This window comes from Podarcis vaucheri, assembly GCF_965113315.1.
Source record: "Podarcis vaucheri genome assembly, chromosome: 17".
Classification (NCBI taxonomy): domain Eukaryota; kingdom Metazoa; phylum Chordata; class Lepidosauria; order Squamata; family Lacertidae; genus Podarcis; species Podarcis vaucheri.
The window spans coordinates 2,382,873-2,404,243 of NC_138755.1; the positions used below are offsets into that span (position 1 = coordinate 2,382,873).

Here is a 21,371-nt window from a genome sequence, read left to right on the forward strand (position 1 = left end):
TGATCTCCTTGCCCAATCTCCCAGCCTGATTCCCCTCCACCCCCAGCCAGATCTTGGCAGCCTCCTGCGCATCCAAGGCCCTGGCACTGTGGGTCGCTGTATGGATTCCCTCCCCTCTTGAAAATGTTTGCGTACTTTCTCCTCTTCCTCACCCTCGTTTTTTCCGGGGTTGCTTCCCCCTCCCCCTTGCACAGAATGAGACTCTTTCACCAAAGCCTTTTCTTACCAGACAAAGGGGTCATTTTATTTTGCAGGAGGTTTAAGGGTTTGTGTTGCTTTATTTTCTGTGTATATTTTGCCTTTCGTTGATGTTAAATTTAATGTAGAGCTTGCTGTTTAGTGTAAAGCATACCATAGATCCTCCCTCTTCAGAAGACTAAGGCTGCCTTTTCAGGGCCTTTGAATGACTCTTGTGGTGAATTTTTTAAAATACAACAACCACACCCGCTTTGCAATGCTGCTTCTTCTATTGTATCCCTACATGAACACACAGGAATTTAAGACTCCAAACAACCTGAGACTTCAGTTCTTCTGAATGCAGTTATTCCATAATTGCTCTGAAGTGGTCTCGTCGTCTCCTTACAGAGTGCTACACTGAGGTCTGTCTGTTTTCGGTACTTATTTTGCATTTTTGTGGCTTTTTGTTTTGTTTTTGTGACTGTGTGGAACCCAGTTCAGCTACTGATTGTGTGACTGCAGTACACTGTTTATTGCTTTCATTTGATGGATCAGTGGTCTCGTTATATAGTAAAATTCACGTTAGGGGTTGTTTTTAAAAGTCTGGAATTGATTAATCCATTTTGCATTACTTTCTATGGGAAAGCACGCCTTGGTTTTGGAACGCTTTGGTGTTGGAACTGACTTACGGAACGGATTAAGTTTGAGAACCAAGGTACCCCTGTACTCTTAACCACTTGTAGATCTTCACTCCATCTGTGTGTGACTCCTCGCTTCTGCAGCTTATTCCTAGCTGGATGATGTGCGCCAGCAGGTGCTAGAGATACAGCTGCCTCCTGAGCTGGCTGCTGGGGCTGCACATACATTCCCCTGCTGCCATCAGATAACCTCAGCTGCAGCACACATATGCATGTAAAATGTGGTTAAAATGTCAATCGCGTTTTCAGAAAGGGATTTGGAGGAAATGAGTATGGATTTAAGTTTCTTTGGTCCCTGTCTGAACTGTGTGCACCCAGGCCCTTGTCTATACTTTCTCATTTTGTACCTCTTCAATTGACTAGTGTTTAGCAGTGGCTCCCATGGGTCAAAGGTAAGGATCTTGCACATCACCTGACTCTTCTTATTGGAAATGCCACAAATTGAATTTGGGACCTTTGACATCCAAAGCATGTCCTCTAGTGCTGAGCTACTGTCCTACTTCTAAGAAAGTTTAGAAACAGGGGTTTTTAAAAATGATCTGCTGCCATGACATTTTATTCTAGAATCAATGATGACCGAGGACTTGTTTTTTCTTCTTGATCCACACACAGATATATGGGTGGCTATTTACCAAGATCACAATCATCACTCCCTCCATTCATCTGGGGCACATGGAGGAAGGAAAAGGGGTGGATAACCCAATAGAGGGTCAGAGTTTTCAAGCACATATCAAATAACTACACCCATCCTTGTAGATGGCAGGATATAGATTGAGAGCAACATGTTAAACATTGAGAAAAACTTTTTGTTATTGGGGGGGAAATTGTGCTACAAATGGGTGAGTGTTTATGTAGTCTGTGATTAAAGGACTGTGCTTCTGGGCACTGTCCCATGTGGGTCTTCCCAGCACAGACCAGTCTTTTTTTTAGAATTGCAGAGTTGGGAGGGACCATGAGGGTCATCTAGCCCAACCCCCCGCAATGCAGGAATCTTTTGGCCAACATGGAACTCGAACCCACGACCCTGAGATGAAGAGTCTGATGTTCTACTGACTGAGCTATCCCAGAAACAATTCACAGACCAGTCTTTTGATCATTTTTATACAGGTTGCTGGCCCTTTGAACTGTAGAAACCAGGCAACATTTCAATGGTGGGGGAGAAAACATAATTTTAATTGCACCCACTTTTTTAATGCACCAGGGCAAGAAATAATATCTACATACATGATAGAAAACATTTGCCCATAAACATGAGACAGAGTGCTGTAGATAGATCTGAAACCTTTCAAATTGGAGATTAAGATACAGCACCCTGTACTGATTTGTTTTTCCAAGATCAATGCTAATATCACAAATCCTGCACAGATTACCTTATTTGGTAAAACATTGCTATATTGCCTTTCAGCCCTAAAAAAGTTTCCCCAAGTGGTTTACAACAATACAGTTTTTATAACAATTAAGAAAGATTCACATAAAACTGCCTTTTCTACAAGCTCAATGGGAAGGGAACTGGGTTCTCTGAACAGGACTGTTAACAGAGCACAGCTACCCCAACAAGGTTCCTCCAACTTCTCCATCCCTGACCCTTTTTATTTCTAGCCACACAAGCTCTAGGAGGCAGAGAGCATTGCTTGAAAGGTCAAGCTGCAATGTTCCCATTCTTTCTGCAACCTCCCTGAGGAAAGACACCTTACTAGTACAGTATGGAAATTTTCAATCTCAGCCACCTACACTTTAGTTCCTTTTATATAAATAATTTTTATTGAGATTTAAGATCACCCATCAACACCAGTAAAACATCAAATCTTATTACATATATCCTACTTTATGCTCCATAGAGTTGTTGACTTCCGTCCTTCCCTTCCATCAGTTTTGCTATTCTATTCTATAGTTCACAGTTTCTTTGATTAGATATTACAACATGACATAAGATTTACTTCAATCCTGCCAAAGTTTTCAAATTTGTACAGTTCTCACTTATATAGATCAAAAATTTACACCATTCTTTTTGGTACTTTGTCTCCTCCTGATTGCGAATTCTGTGTGTCAATTTAGCCATCTCAGCGTATTCAACCAGCTTTATCTGCCATTCTCCTATTGTCAGCATCTCCTGTTGCTTCCACTTTTGAGCTATCAGAACTCTAGCTGCTGTTGTTGCATACAAATATAATCTTTGATCAGTCTTCTTAATATCTTCTCCCACCAAACCTAGCAAGAATTCTTCTTTTAACTCGTTCTTTTAACTCGTTATAAATCGATTCCCAGAACTCTTTTAATTTATTACATGACCACCACATATGAAAGAAGTCGCCATCCTTTTCCTTGCATTTCCAAGTTTTACTACTAGTTCTGTACATTTTTGCCAATTTGGTGGGAGTAAGATACCAACGATAGACCATCTTCATAACATTCTCTTTTAAGGCAGAACAAGCAGTGAATTTTATACTCTCATTCCAGAATTTGGCCCATACATCATAGTCTATGTTGTGTCCTAGATCAATAGCCCATTTTATCATAGCCTCTTTTATAAGTTCGTCTTTTGTATTCCATTCTAATAGGAGATTATACATTTTTGAAAGTAGTTTAGACTTACTTTCTATAATGTCTATTTGAAATTTCAATTTTTTGTCTTCAAATCCTAATTTTTTGTCCTCTTTAAAAACATCATTGACTTGATGGTATTGCAACCATCCTGTCAATTTTCCAGCAATACAATCATAAGGCTTCAATTTGCAACCTTTTTCGGCCTTCATCAGAATCTCCTCCTAAGTGGCCCCTCTCCCTTCTATGTTCAGTTTTTTAACTGTTAACATATCAATTGGTGACACCCACCACGGTGTTTTCCTTTCCAACAAATTCTTGTTTCTGTCCCAGACTTCAAATAGAGCACCCCTTATCCCATGATTTGTAAACCCTTGATGCACTTTTGCCTTACCATACCAAAGATAGGTGTGCCATCCAAATCTATTGTTGTGTCCCCACCTACACTTTAGTTCCTAAAGCTGTAGCAACATGATAAAAAGAAACCTGGCCTCCTCCATGTCTTGCTGGGTTTGGAGAGTTTTGCTAGAGCTTGAAGCAGCATGCAGTCTTCCACCTGATACAGGAATGGGGACCTCATTCTGAGCTACTGCTGAACTACAACTCCCATCAGCCATGGTTATTTTCAATGCTGCTGGAGCTGATGGAACAATAGTGCTACAGGTTAACCACCTCTGAGCTAATGGAAACTACTGACAAGACCAGTAGTAGTTTTCCCACCAGAAGACACAAATATGATCCTCTCATGCCAACTGCATATTAAAGTTCAAAGAGCTGGTAAAAAGATCATGATGAACAGGAGAGAAGTGTTATCTTTGAAAAGCCTCTTAGTTCTTTTAAGGTCAGTTTAACCACTGGAAGTTAGGACATCGTCAAGTTCCACAGACAACTGGCTCCAATGGGAGATGTCAAGGAGGGCTGATTGGACATAAGATGGAACACATCCACACAGTACTCGCCTTCTTTACCAGTTTCCCCAAAGGATCCTAGGAATTGTAGTGGGTCAGGGTGGTGAGAATTGAGGAGAGAAAATGACTATTAAAACCAGTTTAAATCTATGGCTAAGATACATCTAGAAGATGAGCTCTCCAGAAAAGAAATAAGACTGACAACAAAAGCAAAGAAAAGCCACACTGAGAAGATAAGACAAAGTGCAGAGCCAAAGAGAAGCCCAGAAATAATCAATGGGGAATTCATGTGCATCATTAGGACTGTTCAGCTTGAAGAAGAAAAAAGACCCCCTTCCCAGCCATGCTCACTAGTTTGCAACCTGGCATTCATCTCCCTTCCATTCCCGCTCCAGACATCCAGGGGGTTAATTGCTGCTCTCGCCAGCCTCCTCTTCCTTCAGGTCTTCCAGGATGAGCTCATTGATGTCGCAGAATGCCAAGCTGCCTTGACTTAAGCAGGTGGCCACCGTGGAGCCAGTACTATCATGCTCTTGGCTGGGGTAGATGACTTTGGGCAAGCTGTTCTTGACGCGGCTTTGGGGATGCACACAGTGAGTTCCTGGTATATGGGGCTCTGTAAGGGGACAGGAGGACACGAGGTGAAATGTTTTCCTGGACCAGCCACACATGAACTCACCTTCCTACACTCCCTTGTTTCCACACTTTCTAGAAGGCAGTCAAGCTCTACCCCTCCCCCCTCCCCCAGCCAACATTCCTGCTGTGCTGATCATGGCAGCAGTATGGGAAAAGTTCCAATACTCCAGAGAAATAGTCTGCACATTGTCTCTTATGGACATGAAGCACATTCTGTAGAGCCACGGGAAAAGGGCAAATACAGGAAGGCACTTTTTCCCCTCTGCCAAATAATATGCCTGGAATTTTGCTCCAACATCTAAGTCTTTCTACTCTGGTCCCATTCCTGCAAACTGGGACCAGATGCCACTTGGCATGGCAAGTCAACAACACATGGTGGCCCCCTAGCAGGGAAGGGACACCCCATGGCACAATGCCTATTCATTGCACATTCAGCCCCACCTCTTCGGTTGTAGCAATCCTCTGCAAAACACGAATGCTGCTGTCTGCTTCTTGGTCCCAGCTTCTTGCGAGGTGGGATGATAAAACTCGGGAGAACAGGGCTGTGGCAACTGTAGCAGGGAGACGGGGTCCCCATCTGGGCCGAACCACTGCAGTCAAGAGATGGAGGGAGTGCCTTTATTTATTGATACATTTACTTATTTTCTGTCATGTTCTGATATACCTCGTTTTTTAACTATTTTTTTGCCATTTTATTTCGTGGAGCTCTCAGGAAGACCATTATACTGCGCAGAAAATTATACCAAGAAATAAGGAATCAACCTAGCTCAAAATATCAATACTGCACATCAGAAACCCCACTTCTCCCAGTGCCAAGCATTCTAGGGTAGAGCACTATCACATTTAATTTCCTTTGGGTGAAGCAACACCAAAACAAATAATACCAACTATTTGGAAGAAGCACCCTCCTAAAAACAGACAGCAGAATCCCACAGGACAAACTGCACACCCCGTGCCACAAAAGGCTACGCCTGTTTCTAGCTAACTCAGGAAAGAAACTCATAGCCTTTTCAACTGGCAAACTGTTTTGTTTGCTCCCTTTAGCTGAAAGAGGTATTTCCAGGCTCTGAAGATTCCCAGCCCTCAAGGCATACTAATATTTTTTGTTAAACCCAGATTAGAATCATAGAATGGTAGATTTTGAAGGGACCGGGAGGTTTACCCTCTGAAAAAATATCAGCCAATCTTTTCTGACCAATAAGTGAGAGATCAATTAAAGAAAGGAAGGTCAATTAGAATAACAAGATGACTTGTCTCAATATCCTTAGTTATATGCCAAACAAGATTGCTGACTGTGGTAAAAGCTATTTATTATTACTTATTAAATTTATTACCCACTCTTCACCAGCCGGTCCCAATCCTAGAGCCCAGTCTTATGCTTACACATGCAGAAGAGTCACACTGTGTTCAATGGATCTTACTCCTGAGACAGTGGCTGCGTGCAAACTATATCTTTAAAGCCCAAAGCACTTCCTTTCCCTCAAATTCTGGCCACTGTAGTTTACCTCCCTCAGTTACAATTCCTAGCAACCCTTAGGAAATCACAGTGCCCAGAATCCTTTGAGGGAAAGGAAGGGCTTTGAATGTGCTTTAAAGGTATAGTGTGTACGCAGTCCATGTCCAATCCCCTGCTAATGCAGGAATTCCACTGCTATGCCATTCATAACAGGTGGCCATCCAGCCTCTGCTTAAAATCCTCTAGGGAAGGTGAGCCCACCACCTTCTGAGACAGCCTGATGTTTCAATGTCCAACAGCTGGTACAATCAAGAAAATAATCCTAATGTTTATAGTCTAAATTCTAACATGAAACTATTGGTTCCAGTCCTGCCCTCTGGAACAATGGAAGACCAATGTAGATTCTGAAGTCCCCCTCTGTCCTACACTCTCGAGTCATTCAGTCATTGCTGCTTACCTGAAGGTGCGTCCACACGAGGGGCAAGTGAACTCTGCTGTACCCCACATTTTGTCTTCAGGCACTGGGTCATACTTGTTCCCACACAGGTGACAACGGGACACCTGTGGAGGGCATCAAATGAGAAGCTAAAAAGGCACCCAAACTCCAGCAATGAACCACAAAATGAAATGGCAGCAGACTCCGTTCAAGTCCTGCTGAAGTCCTCTATAGAGCAAGCTGCCCATATGAGATGTGGCCCCAATACTGTTGCACCCTTGATTGCAGCTGCTTTATTTCTGGTTGCGGGGAGTGGTGGTGGCTGGGAGCAGAGATCTTGGAGTGAAAAGTAGAAGAAAACACATAGAGTTCAGCCCCCCACTCTTTGTCCATGCTCCACTTTCACTCCCCTCCCTCAAAAAACACCTCTATAGAGACACTATCCATGCTGTATATGGATTTGGTGGAAGACCCAGTTTTAACCCAGGTCTCTTGCCATCATGTCTCCTTGGTCTTCCCTCCCTTTTTGAAGTCTACTCACCACATAAGTGACAATTTTGGGGGAAGGTGATTATCTCAGTTGCAACACCTCTGAAAATAGATTCTCTCTGGCATAGGAATAAGGAGCCAATGGAACTTCTTTAATCAGAAGTCAGCACATTGGAAGGGGAGGGTTAACCAGTGTGTGACACACACATACACACACACCCCAGCAATTAGGCTGAAACACCCTTCATTAGCACCACTGGAAGCCCTTTTTCAAGCCTAACTGCTGTGCAGGGACAGAATAAGGAGAGGAAGCTGGGAGATGCATTTTGCCTGTGGGCCAAAGAATTTTCACACATACTGTTGTTTTTCCTTTTAAATTTAGGCAAAGATGGGGAGACAAAAGAGGGAGGAATGGGAGAAGCGAGGGTAAAGAAGGGTTAATATCCTGAGAAAACACCCATCTCCCTTTTACTTGAGCTACCTCAGTGGTTGTACATGGCCATCAGTTTGACCCTTTGAAGCAGATGATCCACGACACATGGTCATGCATGCACACACACCTGTTTTCTCTTTGGGACTCGACGCCACCACATACTGTCACAGGGCTGGCAGGAAAACTGACGGTCTTCAGGCGGGATGCGGTTCTTTTCGGCATTGTCAAACATGCGCAGGTTCTTCTGCGTCAGAGGCAAGCACTTCAGCTGCTGAGCAACCTCCTGGGGAAGAATAAACATGAAGCGTATGAATGTGATCTCCTGGGTCCAGGAAATTCCTTCTTGGCCAAGGGCAACCCTGCTTCCCTCACCCCTGTCCAACTTGAGCAACTGGTCAGAAGACGATGATGAAGAAGAAAGCTACTGTGGCCCTGTTCCTAGTGGATGGGCCTGGGTGTATGTTGACCAATACTGAGGGAGAAACAAGGGGCTGATCCAGACTTCCTTTTGTGACATGTTTCTAGGCACATGTCCAGGCTGTAAAGCACTGTGAGCAAATGCGTTCCCCACCCCCCACCCCGGCAACACTTTCTCACAAAAACTCGCTATTTACCACTGAATTGAGCAAACTGCAATCTGCAGAAAACCCGAATTGCCATTTGTTCTGATTCAGCATTAAAGGGCAGGTTTTTGCAAGGAAAACACTCAAACACGGAACTTTAAAGTGTGGACCTGTGTCTAGAAAGCTTGGGGCAAAAGGAAAGTCCAAGAACCAAGGGTCTGCTGGTTGTGGCAAGAAGGTGAACAGGAGAGGAAGAGAGACTTCCGTGCTCTCGCCACCAACAGCTTCCCCTTCCCTCCTGGCTAGCCTTGCATCAGCTGAGAGCAGCCGCAATCTGGTGGCCTCTGCACCTGCAACCCATTAGCATCTCCTGGCTGTAGCACCATTTGCAAAGCAGAGGCAGGGCTAACAGCTACAATTGGTTTAAATGTTTTGTTTTAACTGTTTTTAATTTGGGGGGTGTTATTTTTATTGAGGAAGAGGAGATGTGTTTGGGAGGAAAATAAGTGGGGAGAGCAGGGGGTCAACCACAGTGGTTCTGGGTAGGGGAATGTATGGTGTGGGAGGTGGGGCAGACCAGGTAAGGGGCACACAGTACAAGCAGTTAGTGACTGTGCCGTGTGCCAGCCCCTGCTTCAGTCCAGGGAATTTCAGTTGTCCTATCAGCCAGCCCTTGGGTCTGCAGCTGCTGTTGATGAATTTTGGTTTGGCTCTGAGTAAGACCTCCCTCATCCATGATCTGATGATGGACATGGAGGCTGATTTGGTCTGTACCACGAACACCTGGGTGGCTGAGCAGGGTGGAGTTGGTCTTACCCAGCTGTGCCCACCTGGGTACTCAGTGAACAACAGGGCAGACCTGAGGGCTGGGGAGGAGGAGTTGCTGTGGTCTGTAGAGACTCCATCTCTCCAGGCTCTCCGTCCAGTTGTGGGAGGATCTAGAGTGTGTGCTCCTGGGACTGGGCAATCAGGACAGATTAGAGATTCTGTGTCAGGCAGCCCTCCCGTCTGTGGTTCAACACTGTAACAGAAACAGGTATGGCTTGGCAGGAATTAACTTTATTGCTCAGTAACCAAGGAAACAGCACACGGTACATCCAACAGTTAGGCAAGTCAGTTGCAGAAGCTAAAGTTCCTGCCCCTTTCTTCCCTTTATTTATACCTCCCTCCTTGCATTTTTTCACTGTGACTCAACTTTTCTTAATTGTTCCAGCCTTTTCTCGACTTCATTCCTGCACACAGAATGGGGGAGGGGAAGGAGCCGAATCAATACTGTATTGCAGAGCAGGAGACACAGCCCCGGCTCCTTCTCTCTCTGCGTCTGCCTCTCCCCTTCGCCTTCACTCTCTGCCCCACCACTCTGAATCTGGTTCAAAGTCCCCTTCCTGGGCCACTGGCTGCCACCACTCTTCCTGCCATTCTGCTGGTTTACCACCCTCCTCGCTGCCCAGCAGTCTCCCTGCCAGAGCTGACAGAGCTGGTTTTGGAGGCAGGGCTGAGGACTCCCAGACTGCTGGTTTTGGGGGACTTCAACATCCATGCCAACGTGACTGGCTCTCGGGTGGCTCAGGACTTCATGGCTGCCATGCTGACCATGGGGATGTCCCAAAATGTCACCTGCCCAACGCATGTGGACCTTGTTTTCTTAACTACAAAGGTCAACCTTGGTTGCTCATTAAGGAATGCAAAAACATAGGAAGGACTGAGGTCTTGGAATGCCAACATTTTGAGCATTTTCTAACAATTTAACATTAACCTTCCCAATTCTCTGTAACAGACTCCAATTCTCATGAGTTCCAGCCAGCATGACCAATGGTCAGAAATGATGGCAGCTGTTGGTTGCTTTAACGCTCCGTACCAATGTAATAAAGTTTTAATTATGACTTAACGGCACATCAGTATGGTGGATTCTCTTTTTCTTTCTCTGATCTTTCCCTTATTTTCCTTATTCCACCCCAATGGATCTGTCCCAGTGACCACAACAGTCCAGCCCTGGACCTATTCTCACCTTTATTTTCTCATCACTCTTGTCATTTTGTTTCTGCAAGGAAAGAAATAAACTATGATGCACAACATTATTAAATCAATCTAATCTAGTACACATTGTTTGAACACAAAAACATTCACTGAGCATATCCTTCTCAAATGCTACATGCTGTTTATAACTCTTGAGGTTTTTCTCTGGTCATCCTACAAAATTAGGACCAGATTTAAAAACACAGCGCCTGTGCACACAACATATTTTGCACACATGCATACAGACAACATACTCTGCATATGCACACATACAAACCTAAGCAAGTGACATCCACTGAATTTTTAAGAGTTTATTCCTGCTTTGCACCTGGTCCTCTCCTGGCATTCTTTTCTTTTTAAAAGAATTAAAGAAGATGTAAGTAAAAGAAAGACATGACATTGGAATGAACCACCTAAGATCAGGGTGCAACTCAATTGTGTGTCTCGCCCCAGCTATTGGAAGTGAATAGAATATGGAATAAGACCTTCACTGCTTTCTGTTTTGATATTTTATTAATGCAGTTAGGAATTCAGGGACAAGACTAGTGGCTGGCAGACAAATGTGAGATTGAGATGCTGGTATCATTGTTACACAAAAGGATGGCTCAAGATATGTTGGTGCCTGTGAAAAATCCAAATGGTGTCTTTTCCCTCTTTGGGTGCCATCCTCTGGAAGGTTCTCCTGCACATTTCCCATTTGGTTCGTTGGTAGGATTGTGCCTACCCGTTTAGATCTTTCTGCTTCTTGTTCTTACTAGCATCAGCGGCAACTAACCTGGCTGGCTTGTCTTAGTCATGTTACACAAGCAGCTCAGAAAAAGAAAGTTTTAATGGTCTCTCTAGTGGGAGACCCTAATTTACTTGAACTGCACACACCCCAGAAGTATTCTGAGCGTATTCTTACTATTCCCATCACCTGTCAAAAAGCAGTTCCAAAATGGTTTGCCAAGTCAGTTAAGATCTACCAGTGAGGCTTTGCCCTACACAATACCCTCCTCCTTCCCAAATCACCTGTTTCTTCTGCTCCTCTTCTTGTTCCAGTTTATTCACCACTCTCTACAACAAGAAGAAAAGTGTTGAAAGTGGCTACCAGACAGCAGGAAGAACGAGACCCATGAAATAAGAAGCACAATACATATCTAGGTGACATACACACTTCTGAAAGTGACAAAAGACTATTGATCAGGAAGACTGAAAGTGCAGTTAATTCTTAAATAACAAACGCTCAGAATTCATGACACAGTAACTATATGATCCATCATTTTCCCAGGCAGGGCTTTTTTTCAACTGGAACTTGCTGAAACTCCATTCTGGGACCTCTCAGGTGGGCGCCATTGCCATTCTAAGAGAATGAGGGAGGTGTTCATGGTGAGAAAAATGATAAACACAAACATATAATTAGTGGTGCCTCAAATCTGTTGCTGCAGTCGGTGACTTTCCTGCATTAGCAGGTCGGACTAGATGACCTTTGAGTTTTTCTCCACATTTATGATTCTGTGAAACCATAGGAGCCAGCAATGTTTCCTAGGAGCCAGATGGGAGGCTCTTCCTTACTGGTGGGGACCTGAGCCCCCCAGTGAGAGGAGAGGTCCTGCTCTGTGCCCCATCTGCACTACACACCTCAAGCAGAATCATACACATAGGCAGCCCTTATTCTCCTCACCAAGCTACAATTTCCAGGCTGGTTTAACAGGCAGCCCCTCTTCCCAGGAACTCTGGGACTGCAGCTCTGGGAGGGGAAGAGGGGCTTCTGAACAACTCTCAGCACCCGGAACAAACGGCACTTCCCGGGATTCTTTTGGGCAAGCCATGACTGTTTAAAGCAGGATACAGCTTTAAATGGGGGGAGCAAATGGGACCTCTGACTGGAGCATTTCCCCCTGCTCCCTTTCCTGCCCTCCGTTCCTTCCAGGTCTCCTCGGAGTCATGGTCCTCCACTTTTATCATATGTGGTGGATTTGCAAAATAACAAAGAACTTCTGGGAAATGGAAGTAGGGCACGATACCAACAAAGGAAGAATGGCAGACAAAACTGATAGAATACATAGAAATGGCTAAAAGAATCATGGACATAGAGAGACAACAGGACTGTACGATAATAAAATCATAGGAAACGGAAGATACGTAGCTGCTCCAGCAACATATCTCTATTTCCTCACATCCAGAAACGCAAGAGGGCTTTCCCTCTTGCTAGAAGCTTGGCCTTGCCCTCACCGGTTCTGGAAGGCTCCTATAGAAGAGTCCTGTACGCACAGAGACTTTGCGCCTGCCCATTAGGGGAAATAGGAAGCCCCAAACATATATTTTTAAGATGTCCTTTTTATGTTGAGATTCGTAGAGACACCATTGATCCTTTGCTGAAGAGGCTCACCAATCTTTCAGACAAGTCTAAACTTAATTCTCTCCTCTTAGGCAAAGATCACAAGACGACCTGGTTGGTAGCCAGATTCTGCGCCCAGATTTGTAGGCACAGATCATCCTCTAGAATAAAATAACTTACTAGGGAAATGCTGAAGTCGCCCTTTAGGGCACCTCAGGGTCAATTTTTTATGGTAGCCCAAATCTCAGTTGTATGGGTATATGTATATATCTCAATTTTAACTCATGAGCTACTGCTGCAATCTGCTCCAATTGTATATTTTATCTTTATGAACGCTGTTTTTATTGTGTTATGTTATGTGAGCTGGTCTTTGACCGTAATAAATTATCTATCTAGAAATGGCTAATCTGATGCATAGATAAGGATTAAAAAAATACAAAGATCTTGCGTAATTAGTATTTATCTGCAGACTTATTTATTTAGGTCATAACTGGACCATGGATAATTGGACCCACTTTGTTGGTGTTTGTCTGTCTCAAGAAGGCATCTTTCCTCCAAGGGTGAAGTCAAGCCGCCAGAGAAGTACTGCACCTGCTGTGATTGTGGAGACCGATAACTCGTAACTGCTGCTTCCTACATTTTTTTGCTGAGTTAGGAGCACTTTTGACCTCTCCAGGGTGCAAGCCAGGGCAGTATGTACAGAGGCCCTGGGCTGCCCAGACGACAGGATCCCCTGTCTCTCGGCCTGGCTGATGTGGTTCAAATGAAAACAGAGCAATACATTTGGCACCAGCTTGACTGCAGGAGTTGCCAGAAGGAGGCGTGCAAAATGCCACCCAACAGTCTTAGGGATTCCATTGCAGATTTGTGTTGGGTTTACTCCTTAGCCTTTTCTTCTCCCAGCGATGTTCCGCAAGGCAGCGGGTATGGATGTTTCCTCGGGGTTTACTCCTGAAGTTTACTTACTTACAAGTGAGTATAACCACAAGGCAGCAGAGGCTTAGAAGCAGTGTTCTGCTTCTCTTAGATGGGTTACATTCCCAGGTTGATGTTTCCCACCTGCCCCTCACTTCCCTCTACAGCACATGCAAACTGCCTTCTTAACTGTGGAGCCCACTGTTGGTCTCGTCCCTAACTCACCGATGGGAAGACCCATTGGCTACCCTCAGCTGCTTTAGCTGGCGAGTGGAGTTATTAAATTAGGATAGCACAGCCGTTGGGTTAATAAGAGCTTCATTTGTTTAACATTTCAGTATCTATAATTGCCCCTTAAAAGTAGCTTCTGACTCCTTACTCTTCATCTACTTTTTCCCAGCTTTTCACCTCTGCCTAAGATAAACAGACAGAGAATTACCAAAGCCACAGGATCATCATCAAGGCTCTCTCCATCTTCTGGGTCCGTATCTAAAAAACAGCAACACCACAAAGTTAGAGCAGGCTGAATGTGAGTTGCTGTTAGGAAGGAGGTCTGGAACTGTGAAAGGTAAATGTGCTGACACTAGGAATTGAAAGCATTCTGTGACCAGAGGAGAGGGAGCTGTATAAAACACAAGTCAGTTTACATTGACTTGTACCCTTTGTTCTAATCGACTGCTGCAATGCACTCTGTGTGGGTCTGGCCTGGAGACTCCAGCTCAGGGCTTTAGTGTTGCGCCCCTTCCTTGGGGTTGTGCGGCTCACGGCTGTGCATCAGAGGCAGGTTTATTTTGCGGTGTTGATGGTGCAGAAGGCACCAAAAAAGCTCAACAACAACTTTGGGTGGGTGCTCCCCTAAAAACAAGTTCTGGCGCCTCTTTTTCTAGTAAAATAATAATAATAATAATAATAATAATAATAATAATAAATTTTATTTATATCCCGCCCTCCCCAGCCGAAGCCGGGCTCAGGGCGGCTAACAACAATAAAAATAGTTCAACATTCTAAAACATTCATTATAACATTAATTAAATCAAATTAAAATCAAATTAATGGCAACCATCAAGCAAATTTTTGTGCAGATTGCCAGAGGAGGGGGTCAGGCTGCGCCCTGACAAAAGGCCTGGTGGAACAGCTCTGTCTTGCAGGCCCTGCGGAAGGATGCCAGGTCCTGCAGGGCTCTAGTCTCTTGTGACAGAGCCCTGCTCTAGCTGGTGCAAAAGGTGGATGGGGACAGATTATTGCCAGCACTTAACTCAAGCTGAAGTTTATAGTGGCTCAGGTGAGGTTCAAGGTTCTGGTCTTAATTTACAAGGCCACTAACACCTCAGATCCAGGAGGCCTAATCCCTTATATTGCTGTCCAGCCACTGAGGTTTTTGAGGGAGTCACGGTTACTGGTCCCCCATGGCTCAGATCCACCTGGAGCTGTGCGTTTAGTACTGAAGACCCAATTTTATGGAACTTCTTTCCAGTTGAGGCTAGACAGCCCCTGCCTCCCTGCTGAATGTCGGGTGCCCACTGAAGACTTCTTTTATTCCAGCCGGCACTGTAACTGAAGTCTGATTTTACTATTTGAACATTTACCATTTCTTTTCTTTTTGCTTTAATTAAAAGATTTTCATGCATAAAAAGTACATTCAATGTCTCTGAATTTCAAATCATAAAGTCATGAAGGTCAGTTATGTTCAGTTTGAGACATCTTTGTTATGGGCAGTATGGGGCTGGGGAATGAGAAGTGGGGAGACACAGGGGAGGAAAAAGGCATGTGGGGAAATCAATAAACTTTCATTCTTTTTCATAGTATATGAACAGAGCTTCTGGGAGTGTCATGTGGGTAGGTATCTTGATTTTGCTGGTGCAGCGAGAGACCAGAGGAACTTCTACCTTTTCTGTATTGTATTTCTTGTGCACCAATTAGAGACGACTGTACTTAAGCGGTATAGACATTGTTTAAATAAATGATTGTCTTGTCCAATGGCAGAACAATCTTCATTCATTCCTTCTACTTTTTCTTTTGGTCACCCATACATCAGTCTCCTTTGACATTAGCAAGCTTCATCAATATATTGTGCTCTATAAGATGGCGGTTGTATATGTACTGTGAAGGCACTTCTTGGAGTGCCAGGCAGATGTGCTGCAGCTGCTGGGCTGCCCTCATTCACGTGCCTGCCCTCTTTAGATGCTCCCCATTTCTGAGGGATAACAGTAGAAGAACTTCCAACAGGACTGCCACATGGAAGATGGAGCAAGCTCGTTTTCTCCTGCTCTGGAGAGCAGGACTTGAACCAATGGCTTCAAGCTATAAGGAAGGAGATTCTGACTAAAGAGAAGAACTTTCTGTAGGTAAGAGCTTTTTGACAGTAGAATTGTCTCCTTTGGAAGGTGGTAGACTCTCCATCATTAGAAGTTTTTAAGCAGAGGTTGGACAACCTTCTGTCATGAATACTTTGAGATTCCTGCATTGCAGGGAGTTGGACTAGATGACCCTTGTTGTCCCTTCCAGCTCTATAATTCTACTATTTTATATGGGTCTTGCATGGAAGGAATGTCCTAGTAGTAGTAGGCTGGGCAACCTGTTCAGGGAGGCATCAACTTGTGCTTTTTGTAGTTACACAAAACCTTGCCTAACCTAGTACTTTAACACTGCAGCCTGCAGCCCAGGGTATAGGAGATCCGTCCAGATGTTGTTGGACTCCAACTCCCATCAATCCCAGGCGTCATGGATGATGGGAGCAGAGGTTGGGTGTGTGGCTGGGTATATGGGGACAAAAGTAGATATAGATCATCCATGTGGGGTAATTAATAAAGGACTTGGCTGGATCCCTAGATCCAAAGCGCAGTTACACACACTCTCCAGCAGGACAGAGCCCTCAGCAGAATTTAAAAACACTGAATCATGCAGCACAGTGAAGTGTGAGGAATATAGGCTGTTAGACCTTTTTAATATCCTGTTCTAGCTGCTTGCAGCACTTCCCCTCGTGTCTTGCAATGAACAGAGCACACCATTAGCAAGTATAAAGGCTTTACTTACAAAAATCCAAAGGTCATGTTCATGTACTATTCCATGCCACAGCAAGAAGTACACAGGTAGAAAATATTGGGTTTACAAAATATAGTGAAATAGCTCTGGGCACGCAGTCTGAGCTTGTAGTGAGCAAGCTCAGCCATGTCCTATCTCGGTGAGTTCACATGGTGAAAGAGAATGAACCCAGGAAGAAACTTAATTTCCACGCTTCTGGGTGAGGGGCGTGACCTAACTGAGTCTAGGAACACAGTTCTATGATCTTAACCCTTTCATTCATTAACTAGCCCTACGCTTTCTAGTTATATTTGACTGTAATTTCCCACAGTTTGGTCATGGATGCCTTAGTTGAAATTCCTGCATTGCAGAGGACTGGACTAGATGACCCTTGGGTTCCCTTCCAACTCTATGGTTCTAAGCACTCTCTGCCTCCCCAGCTGCAATATGGAGATGCCTCTTATGGCCCTGCAGGCATCCCCTTCTCCCATACAATGCAGTGCTTCTGACCAGCACGAATGGCTAACTCACCTTCCAGCTCATTTTTGCAGAGAATGATGCGACTACAAGCGACCTCATGATTGTTGCAGAACTGCCTCATCAGCACCGTAGCCGTTTTGATGCTCACCTTCCCATAAAATTTCTCTCGCAGTCGACGAACACTTTTCTCCAGCTGCACCGGAAGTGTAAGATCACAGTTAGTCAGTTGGTCACGGGAGAAAAAGCTTGCATAGCTTAGCCAGGGTTGTTTCTAAAGTCCACTCCTTTCATTGGGGCTAAGCTAGACGTGACACAAAACCCAACTTTAACAACCACATCAGGTTTGAAACAAACAAACAGTTGTGTGTGTGCGTCATTTAACACTTTCATCCCAGGCTGTGGCAGTTACAAACCCCACTCCCACATCTTTAGTGGAGAAAGAATGAAGGCCCAAAAGGCAAACTGAGAGGCATCTAAGGAAATTGATGTAGCTGCATAAGGGGCTGACAGATGAGCTGAGAGTTAAAAAGGCCACGTATAGGAAATGGAAGAAAGGGGAAATCACAAAGGAGAAGTATACATGAGTAGCCAACAGTTGCAGGGTGCAGGTCAGGCTGGCTAAAGCTCTGATGAACTCAGGCTTGCAAGAGAGGTTAAAAAACAATAAAGGTTTCTTTAGCTGTGTCTGAAGCAGAGGAAGAACAAGCAAGTGGAAGGTCCTCTACATGGAGTACCGAAGGCGGAGTAATGCTATTATTAAGTGACAAAGCGAAGGCAGAACTAACTATTTGACACCTACTCTGCCTCTGTCTTCACCCAAAAGGAAAGTGATGCCAAACCTGGTGTTAAGAGAATAAATAATGTAAGGGGAGGGCTATGGTCCAAGATAGGGAAAGAGGTAGTAAGTGAACACCTAGCTACCGTATTTTTCCCTCTATAAGACGCACCCGACCATAAGACGCACCTAGTTTTAGAGGAGGAGAACAATATTCTCTCCCTCTCTGCGCAGGGGCTCCATTTCTCCTCCCGCTTCGCTGAAGGGGTGCTGCGCAGAGAGGGAGAGCTGTGAAGCGCCTCTCCACGGCTTGAGGGATAGCCGTGCCAAGCCTCTTCAGGGGAGGGGGAGCGTTCCTCCCATTGCCCTGAAGAGGCTTTGCGTGGCTATCCCTGAAGTCTGGAGAGCAAGAGGGATCGCTGCGCACTGATCCTGGCTTCAGCGATAACTGCACAGCCTGCATTCACTCCATAAGACGCACCTTACTTTTTAGGAGGGGGAAGTGCATCTTATAGAGCGAAAAATGCGGTACTTTAAATGAATTTGAATCTCCAGGGCCTGGTGAGCTGCATCCAAGGGTACTAAAGGAGCTCGCGGATGTAATCTCAGAGCCTTTGTCTATGATTTGAGAATTTTTGGAGAACAGGTGAGGTTCCTGCAGACTAGAGGAGGGCAAATATTGTCCCCATCTTCAAAAGGGGGTTGGGGAGAAGACCCAGGTAACTACCGACCAGTGAGCTTGACATTGATACCAAGAAAGGTCCTAGAACAGATAATTCAACAATCAGTCTGTGAGCACCTAGAAAAGGATGATGTGATTACTAAGACCCAGCATGAGTTTCTCAAAAATAAGTCATGCCATATGAATCTCATTTCTTTTTTTGATGGACTTACAAGCTTGGTGGTTCAGGAGAATGCTAGTGACATAGTGTCTCTTGATTTTAGTAAGGCTTTTGACAAAATCCCCCATGATTATTCATGCAGAGAAGCTGCTAAAATGTGGGATGAACTGTTTGGTGGATTTGTAGCTGGCTGGCTGACTGAACACAAAGGTTACTAGTTCCTCGTTATCCTGGCGAAAAGTGACAAGTGGGGTGCCGCAGGGTTCTGTCCTGGGCCTGTTGTTGTTCAAGGTCTTTATAAATGACTTGGATGAAGGAATTGAAGGGATGCTCATCAAATTTGCAGCTGGGAGGGGTAACAAATGCCACAGAAGACAATCGGAATTCAAAGTGACCGTTAACAGATTGGAGAACTGGGCTCAAGCTAACAAAATGAATTTCCATAGGGACAAATATAAGGTTCTGCACTTATGCAGGAAGAACCAGATGCAAAAATATAAGATGGGGACACCTGGTTTACAAGTAGTACATGTGAAAAGGATCTAGGAACCTTGGTGGACTACAAGCTTAACATGAGTCAACAGGGTGATGCAGTAGCAAAATAAGCTAATGTTATTCTACGCTACGTAAACAGAAGTCTAGTGTCCGGATCAAGTGAAGTAATAGTACCACTCTCTTCTGCCATAGTCAGACGCCTGCATTGCAGGGGGTCAGATTAGATTACCCTTGGGGTCCCTTCCAACTCTACAGTTCTATGGTTCTATAGCAGCTCTGTGCATATAATTTAAGTTGGAATGGCAGAAAGGGAGAAATTGCACCTTCTATTACTGTTATTATTTTAAACCCTGAAGTGATGGCTATCAGTGTGTTAAATCCATCTTTAGCAAATGTGGTGAATTCCAGACGTTGCTAAACTTAAACTCCCATCACCCTGACCATTTAGCCATGCTGGGTGGGGCTGATGGGAGTTGGAGTTCTACAACATCTGGAGAGCCTAGGCAAATGTCCCACATGTATGAAAATGTAATTTTGGAGCACAAAAAACCCATCATTTCCAGATGTAGTTTCCAAGGACAACAGATACCTACTGGAACAGAGGCGTAGCATGGGGGGAACTGGGGAGAGCTGTGGCCCCGGGAGCAATTTTGAGAGGGGGTGCAAACAGGTGCCCCCACAGCAGGCTCCTTCATCAGAACCGGGCTCCGTGGCAGAAGGAGCTGCGCCTTGGCTGCGGCGGCGCCTGTGCCTGTTGAAGCTCCGCCACCCGGGTCAGGCCTGACGGGGGGAGGAGAGCAGGTGAGTGGGTGGCAGCCAGGGCACCCTGCGCCCAGCGGCAGCAGCTCTGCAGTGACCTGCAGAGAGCACCCTCCTCAGCCGCAGCGAGGTGCGCTGAGCCACAGTAGCTCTGTTGAGGGGTCAGGTCTGGCCCAGCGATGGACAGCAGGAGAGTCAGCAGCAATGCCGTTACCCACCCTCCTTGGCTGCGAGGCACCTTGCGCCCGGCTGCAGTAGCTCCACTACCGGGTCACGTTTGACTTGGCAGCAGAGAGCATCTCACATCAGCCCCAGCAAGGCGCGCCCGTCCCCAGCAGCTCTGCCTCCATGGCCGAGTCAGGCCTGACCCAGTGGCAGAGAGCAGGGAGGGAGTGGGCAGAAGCTTCCCTGCCCCTCTCCTACCCTGAACTGTGGCATGCAGGCGGGTGCCCTCTATCCCCTGCCCCCCTTGGGGCTCCACTGCTGTACTGGAAACCTGATAGTAGACAGATACACTCACACACACCCTAACAGACGGCTTGCCACCCTTCATCTGAGTATCACAGGGCGGTTCACAAATAAAAATACAAAATGACAATACAAAATAAATAACAAAACAAAAACAAGCCAATAACCCTGCTCCCACAAACACATTTAAAAGGCCCTAGAATGTTAATAAGATGAATGCCTGGTTAAAGATAAATATTTTCGCTTGGCACCTGAAGATATGTAATGAAGGCACCAGGCGAACCTTATCACTAGGCAGGCAGCCCTGCTGGCAAGCGAGGGCAACTTTGTTTGAGATTGCATCAGCATTGCACAAGGGATACACCTCCTACCTTTGCCCCCATGCCTTCAGTTTGCACAAGATAAACATGACCTCAAGAGTCTCCATGACACCATCCTCATGCAACAGCAGAGGAAAATTGCTCACAGTTTGCTGAAGCTCTTAGAAATAGAACATGTGGCAGACCACACTATATTGCGTAGGGAGGGATGTCATGCTGAGGCTCTATTCCTCTTCTGCAGATACGTTCACTGCACTTAAACATCTGCGGTGCTGATGGCTCTTTTGCTCATGCCAGAGGTTTCTGTTTCTAATGAAACCAAAGGTCTGGAGGTGGAAGCCATGGGGTAGCCCAGGGGTAGGCAACCTAAGGCCCGGGGGCCGGATCCAGCCCAATCGCCTTCTCAATCCAGCCAGCGGACAGTCCAAGAATCAGTGCGTTTTTGCATGAGTAGAATGTGTGCTTTTATTTAAAATGCATCTCTGGGTTATTTGTGGGGCATAGGAATTCGTTCAAATTTTTTTTCAAAATATAGTCTGGCCCACCACTTGGTCTGAGGGACGGTGGACCAGCCCACGGCTGAAAAAGGTTGCTGACCCCTGGGCAAGCCATTTGCATTTGAG

General features: G+C 45.3%; 1 protein-coding gene across 3 annotated transcripts in view; it reads right to left on the reverse strand.

Annotated features, from left to right (window-relative positions):
• Positions 1 to 2,028: 2,028 nt before the first annotated feature.
• SHFL (shiftless antiviral inhibitor of ribosomal frameshifting) overlaps positions 2,029 to 21,371 on the reverse strand; it is a 33,957-nt gene continuing 14,614 nt past the window's right edge. For 2 of the 3 annotated variants that reach the window (XM_082205898.1, XM_082205896.1), the window contains 9 exons: positions 17,141 to 17,282; positions 14,028 to 14,077; positions 11,365 to 11,409; positions 10,346 to 10,378; positions 7,902 to 8,057; positions 6,874 to 6,977; positions 5,402 to 5,550; positions 3,858 to 4,940; positions 2,029 to 2,602 (listed from right to left, as the gene is read on the reverse strand). In XM_082205898.1, coding sequence (XP_082062024.1) covers positions 4,732 to 4,940; positions 5,402 to 5,550; positions 6,874 to 6,977; positions 7,902 to 8,057; positions 10,346 to 10,378; positions 11,365 to 11,409; positions 14,028 to 14,077; positions 17,141 to 17,210 — 816 coding nt within the window. In that variant the 5' untranslated portion in view covers positions 17,211 to 17,282 and the 3' untranslated portion in view covers positions 2,029 to 2,602; positions 3,858 to 4,731. The remainder of the gene's footprint in view (positions 2,603 to 3,857; positions 4,941 to 5,401; positions 5,551 to 6,873; positions 6,978 to 7,901; positions 8,058 to 10,345; positions 10,379 to 11,364; positions 11,410 to 14,027; positions 14,078 to 17,140; positions 17,283 to 21,371) is intronic. The other variant, XM_082205897.1, reaches the window with a different exon arrangement.